Raw genomic sequence first — 6,698 nt, 5'->3', positions numbered from 1 at the left:
CCCCCAACACATTTTTGTTCCCCTCTGTTGGACTCCAATTTGTCTACATCTTTTCTGTAGTGGAGTGCCCAAAACTGGATGCAGTACTCCAGATGTGGCCTCATCAGTGCTGAATAGAGGTGACTAATGACACTCCTCTTGATCTGCTGGCAACACTCCTACTAACACAGCCTAGTAAGCCATTAGCTTTCATTATTATAACAATGGCATGCTGTTGGCTCATATTCAGCTGATTGTCCATTGTAACCCCCAGGTCCCTTTTCTGCGGAGCTGCTGCTTGGTCCCCAGCCTTTACTGGTGCATGGGATTGTTCTGTCTTAAGTGCAGGACTTTGGACTTGTCCTTACTGACTCATGAGATTTCTTTTGGTCCAATCCAATTTGTCTTGGTCTCTGAATCCTAGCCCAACCCTCCAGCATATCTACCATTTGCCTCTGCTTGTTATCATCTCCAAACTTGCAGCGCATGCACTCCATCCCATCTTCCAGGTTGCTGATGCATACACTGAATAAAACTGGCCCCAGGACTGACCCCTGGGGCACTCCACTTGATACCAGCTGCCAACTGGACATGGAGCCATTGATTACTACTCTCTGGGCCTAAGGCTTCATCCAGTTTTCTATCCACCTTACAGTCCATTCATCCAGCCCATACTTCCTTAGCTTGCCTGTGAGATTGCTGTGAGAGACTATCAAAACGCTTGCTAGAATCAAGGTATATTATGTCTAGTGCTGTCTCCGCATCCACAGAACCAATCATCTTGTCATGGAAGGCAATCAGGTTGGTCAGGCATGACTGGGTTTTGGTGAATCTATGCTGAATTCCAATCAGTACCTTCTCCACCAAGTGCTTAGAAAGGGATGCAGGGGCTGAGAACAAACCACAGCCCCATACTGGTGGTAGCTAAAGTTAATTAACAAGGTGTGGCCTTTGTTTAATTAAGAATTATTTAATTAATGTATAGCAAAGCGGCCCCCTCTGCCAAACACGAAGGACTGTCTGCTATACATTAGGAAGATCAGGCTGGTTGGTTTCAGACTCTTTTTGCCTCTGGTTTAGGGGCAGTAGTGAGTCTTATCCAATTTGGTCTAATTCTATGTAGGAGGCTGAACCATTGCACTCCCAGTGGCTCATCATGACCTGCCCTTCATTTTAACTCTGTCAGTCTTTTCGGGTGTAGATTGTTGTGTTAGTTAGAGGGATAGTATTAGGTGTCTAGAACTAGAGTCCTTTGGTGGCCTTGGCCGGAGGCTAGGATGGCCCTTGTACATCTGTCCTCTACCACCCAGTGCAAGCAGTTGCTTGGAAACCTTACTTTGCAAGGCTCAGCCCCTACCCCACCCTGAAACTGAGCTGGAAGGACAGCAACTGTCCTTGTTTTGCACCTCTAATGGAGGGTGAAGTTCCCTGAGGGGCAGCTATCTTAGCCCAGACTGAGCGTCATGTAGGAGGAAGAGCGCTCCAAAACAGCAGGGTATGAGTGCACATTTTGCAGCACTGGTGTTAGGAGCTGTGTGTCTGATAAGGTTGTAGCCATGATCCCTCCATGCAGTATGTGCACCGCTGACACCTTCCCTGGGCTCCCCTCCTTAGCACTTTGTCCCCACTTGTAGGCTTACTGCAGCACATGCAAGTCAGGCCAGTCTTGTAGCCAGGGCTGTAATGCATGGGGCTGGCACTGAACCCAGGCCCCAGGACCAAACTGCTGTGGGCAGTCAGGGAAAACAAGCTGCCCACCTGCTTGTACAAGTCCTATCCTGCTCCAGTGCTGACATCCCCTGCTAGTATTGTGTTGTGGAAGCAAACGGATGGGCACAGAGAGCAAAGACGTCACAAGCAGGGCTGACATGTCACAGATTCTAATGTGCTGCTTCTGCCGCAGCAGGCAGGCAAATCCCAGCAGCCCCACTGGTCCCACATACATGGGCTCCAGCCACGCGGGCAGGGTTGAAGGTTGAGAGAAGGGATGGCAGGGGCATGTTTGCAGAGCACCCTGAAATGTGTTGTCTGCAGATGATGTTCAGGGTCTGTGTCTTGACTGCTTGGCTCCATCCAGTCCAAGCTGAGAGGAAAGAGGGCAGCTGGGACTAGAAGCAGCTGCTAAAAAGGGCAGTCAGCTCTGCAGATCCTTGGTGTCTAGCTGCTGATGAGGTATCTGGTATGGGAGGGCAGGGGCCCAGCTGGGAGGCCAGGCCAGGGGCATCAGCGAGAATTTCCTTTCTCTGTGCTGGGGGCTTTAAAACAACAAGCAAATGTCCCATGAAACAAGGGTCAAAGTCAGTTGGTTCCCTCTGCCCTTCCCCTCCTTTCCCAATACTGCACCCCACACTTCTCCCAACATCCATCAAGATTCCCCTGTCAGACAGGCTCATGCCCTATCCTCGCAACAGCCTCAGAGTCCTCTTCCCTTGAGTCCTGCCTAGATTCTTCCCAGAAAGTGCCTCCACTTCCTCCCCCTGGCCCTCACTTGCAGCTTCTGTGGGTTGGTTACTTACTGTATGACTGATTGCATTATTTGGGTTTGGGAAGAAATTGTACCCCATGGTCAAGTAGTTATGGACTGGAGGTTTTGCCTCCCTCTATCAGGGGCATGCTACTTTGCCTGAGATCTCATAAGCTTATACTAACCACCTTTTACAGCAGCAGGACATTGGCCCCCAGGTCTCTATGTTTTACCTCTGGCAGGTTAAGATGTTACATTTTGCATTGTCAGGGCTGACGGTAGCTTTATTAAGAGGTTAAATTATGGATTAGTATGGGATGGTTTGGATAGGGATGAGCCTGCCTCAGTCAGGGGTTTGAACTTTATAACCTATGGAGGTCCCGTCCAGCTCTACTTCTCTGAGATTCTGTGATCAGTGGGGGTGCGCTGATAGAGATTTTGGGGGCTGATACAGATAGCTGATTTCTAAGGAGGCATATTGGCTGATATCGATCCAATTTCCAGCACACAGCTTGAAGAGCAGTGTCTGACAGGTAAGTCTGTTGTGGTGAAAGGGGAGGAGGAAGAAATGGGTAGGGTGGGGGCAGATAGAGGCCCCTGCGGTGAGGGAGGGGGGCTGGGGCAGACTTACCAGCTAGACACAGCTTATCAGGCTGCAAGGTTGTGCTCCTTGCTCCTTATGTGCCACGCTGCGGCATGCTTAGGGCATTTATCACCACATTATTGGCCACATCAGGCAAAAAAAGAGAATTTCTGATACAGTCAATGTTCTTTAAATTGGTGCTGATCCAATATCGGACTGCTGTATCAATACACCCAGCGGTCAGTTCTCACACTGGAGAATTCTGTCAGAGGTGGGCAATAGGCCTGTGCGACGCAGCTCGTATTTGCTTTGGATTTGGCTGGTTTGGGTGACAGTGATTTAATTCGGTGATTTGAATCACTGTCCTGATTTGATTCGGCTGAATCTCCGAATCATCCAGGCCAGGCCCACCTCTCTCCCAGCCCAGCAATGACCGCCCCATGCGCCCCAGCTCCTGGCACTTGGAGGAGGAAAAAAGCTCTGGCTCAGCAGCTGCTGCCAGGCAGGGGTTGATCCCCACTGCCCTATGCTGCATGCAGGGCTCTGCATGAGCCCCCCAAACTCCACCCCCAGCTCCCTCAGCCCCCTCATGGGCCAGCTCCAGCCCTTTAAGAAAAAAAACTGGAAGAAACGCCCTGGAGCCCTGAGTCCCAGGGCTTTTCTCCATTTTTTTTTTTTTTTTTTTCTTTCCTAAAGGGCCAAAGCCCTGGCAGGTGGGGCAACTGTGGTGGGGCCGGGGGACCTGGGGGGTAAGAGAGCTTGTGCCGAGCTCCCCAGTGCAGCAAGGGGCAGCACCCGGTGAGCACTGGGGCTTTTCTTTAAAGTACCAGGAGCTGGAGCGGACAGGGGCAGCCATGGGGAGGCTGGGGGAGAAGGCATGGGTCGGGGGGGGGGTGGTACTGGGAGTTCGGGGGGGCTGGCAAGGGTCTCTCCATGGTCCCCTCCTGCCCCTCCCCCAGCCCTAGTACTTACCAGCTCTGAGTGCCCGCAGCTTCGTGCTGCAGCTTCCAAGGACTGCCTGAATCAAAACTGCTCTGAATCTTTGCTAAAGATTTGGAGAGCTTTGAATTGATTCAAACCTTTAAATTGGTCACACTGGAGAACTTGGTGTTAGAGCTGTGGGGACCTGTTGCTCTGCACCCCGTAGTGGGGACTCTGGAAACCTCAGAAATGGGAGTGGACCCAGCAAGAAGGCAATGTTAGTGAGGGTCAGGTGCCACCAGTGCTGCTACCAGGCTAGACTGCAGGCACACTGCACTCACCTGAGCTGCACGGGGCACTGTATTCAGCTTCTGTGTGTTCACCTGTAATAAGGAGAGATGTATGTCAGGAAACAAAGGGGTGGTCTCTCTTGCAGTGGTTGCTCATGTTAGCATGTTTGCCCTACTCTCACCTTCTACCAACTTCCAGCCTGAGTTAAGTGGTGCTCTGAGCTCCCTCTAGCTGCCCTGTCTGGTTGCAGGGGAACTTCAAGTGGAGACACTCGGGCAAGGGGCCATGGCTTAAAGACCAGCAGTTCTTTAGTTGCTGACCCACAGTGAGACTGCATAGTCCTCTGGGTGGCCCAACATCCAGTCTGCAAGCTCCATGCCCCATATCACCATGTCTTTGTAGCTGCTGGTTCCCTTGGAAGTTGGGTTACACTCACACCTCTAGGTGGAAGCAGCTACAAGATGGGGGTTCACTTAGGTGCCCCAAGTGAGGCAGGAAATTCTACCCCAGAGGTTCCCAACTACTGGGCCATGACGGGTTGGTAGCCAGGTCATTGCACAAGGCCCCTACTTAGACCCCCATCTGTTTGCCCGAGTGAGTGGCTTCCACTGCTGGCAGTCATGTGTGGGCTTAAGGCTGGGTGGCAGACACCCAGGAGAGAGGGTGTGCCCTGTCCCACTTGTGTGCTGGTCGGCAGAAAAGAAAAAAAAATACTTGGGAACCACTGTTCTACCATCTCCTGGTGGCAGCTAACCAGGATTCTGGGGGCACCAGAGAAGTTGGATCACAGGAGGAAAATGGGTAGGGTCATGGAGAGAAAAAATCCCGTCTTCTCTTCAGGCACCATTTCCAGTGAAGCTGGGCTCCAGCTCATGCAGGGGAACAGGTAGGCCACAAACAGGTCACTGGGAACAAAGGGGACGTCAGTGAACCCGGCCAACCCTGGGCATGAATTGTCCTATGGAGTCCACAAGAGCAGTGGTAACAGGGAGGATTCGGTGTGAGACTCACCTGTCTCGTAGTAATCGTACAGTCTCACAGTGGCTGGCTTGAGATTCTTCACAGGGAAATCCTGCTCCACAATAAAGGTGAATGTTCTCTCCTCTTTAGTCAGCTATGGAAAGAGGAAGCATGCGCATGGGACGAGCTCTATGTCCTGGGTAGGTACAGACCCCTCTCCGTGGCTCTGGGGTCTGACTCCTTCCTTCACTCTGTCCCAGAGCCCAGGCAGTGTGAAAATGCTCTCCTGAGCTCCTGTTCTGCCTACCCCTCACAAAATGTCACCTCTTCATCGCGCTCAGCCCAGATCTGGCCCCTCCTGCTGCACCACACAGGGCTCTCCTTGGGGCTTGTGCATGTCTGACCTCAGCTCCCACTGCTGTGGCTCTGTTCACATCTGTCCTCCCCACCTGCAGAGCCCTCAGTGCTCACCTGGTCCAAGTAGAGTATCACTTCATCAGCAGACAGCTCCAGCTTCTTCACCAAACCCTTGTCCTCCAGCTAAGAGCAAAAGGAGGGAAAGCTCAGGGGAGAGGTGATGGCCAGGACTGCACCTCTGCTGGGGCCTCTGAGACCAGACACCAAATGCCTCCTGCTGCAATGGGTGGCAATACTACTGCTGCCAGTGACACCTATTCCATGAGCACCTACTACAGGGAAGGGAGAGCAGTAGGACAGCTAGGCAGGTCAGCTATACTGAACGGCAGGAGCAAAGGGCGAGTCCCAGTCAGTGCTCGGGTGGGAGACCAGAGAGGCATTCGAGGGTGCTGTGCTGTTGACTCCATACCCAGTCAGTGGGTGGTAAAATAGGGAGGCTCTCCCTATTTTGCCTGGCACTGTTCTGGGTCTGTTTTGCTATGAGGACGGGGCTCTCTCCCTTTGGGAAGTCCCTTGGTGTCCAGCACTTGGGCAGGGTTGCCCAGCTGGGATCTCACCTTTCTCACGGACTTCTTGTCAGGCAGGTAGCCGGACGGCAGCTTGACCTCGAGGATGGCCATGTTGGTGGCTGAGCGTCCTCCGCTGTACCTATAGCAGCAGAGGCAGGCATTGGCAATGGTCTGCACACCAGGGCACAGCCAGGAGAGGAGGCTAGGCAAAGGGGAGGCCTCACACTCCCTTGACCTAAAGTTATCTGTGATGTCCTTGACCTGCTCGGTCCTATGACACTTGTTTGCCCTCCCAGGGCAAGGGCAGCGTCCCAGGTTTTCCATGGGAGTCACTTGTACAGGAATGTGCTTAGTCCCAGCTGCCTTCCAGGAGCCCCTGTACCTCCCATCCCTGTGGATAGATGCCTCCATGCAAGCAAATCCTGGCCCACCCCCACCCTGCAGCAGCATGTCTTTACCCCAGCCCTGTCCCTGTTCCCTGGGCCTGTTCCTGCCCCAGCAGGGAATGGCAGGGCTGCGCTCATACCGAGCATGAAGGATGAGGCTGAAGTGGACTCTGGCATTCCCAGTGCAC

The 6,698-nt window shown here is 52.9% G+C and overlaps 1 protein-coding gene across 1 annotated transcript; it reads right to left on the bottom strand.

The window, feature by feature from the left end:
* Positions 1 to 1,843: 1,843 nt before the first annotated feature.
* Positions 1,844 to 6,692, bottom strand: LOC149867077 (alpha-1-inhibitor 3-like). Its single transcript, XM_090044729.1, has 6 exons — positions 6,651 to 6,692; positions 6,173 to 6,263; positions 5,670 to 5,738; positions 5,250 to 5,352; positions 4,289 to 4,330; positions 1,844 to 2,234 (listed from the first exon to the last, which is right to left on the bottom strand). The coding sequence occupies exons 2-6, from the start codon at positions 6,233 to 6,235 to the stop codon at positions 2,203 to 2,205; spliced, it is 309 nt and encodes a 102-aa protein (XP_089900855.1). The 5' UTR covers positions 6,236 to 6,263; positions 6,651 to 6,692; the 3' UTR covers positions 1,844 to 2,202.
* Between the last annotated feature and the right edge of the window lie 6 nt (positions 6,693 to 6,698).

The sequence above is a fragment of the Crocodylus siamensis genome, chromosome 4, assembly GCF_052110815.1.
Source record: "Crocodylus siamensis isolate JL-2025a chromosome 4, ASM5211081v1, whole genome shotgun sequence".
In the NCBI taxonomy this organism is placed as follows: Eukaryota; Metazoa; Chordata; order Crocodylia; family Crocodylidae; genus Crocodylus; species Crocodylus siamensis.
Note: the sequence above shows the minus strand (reverse complement) of the source record. Positions and strands in the feature narration are given on the sequence as shown.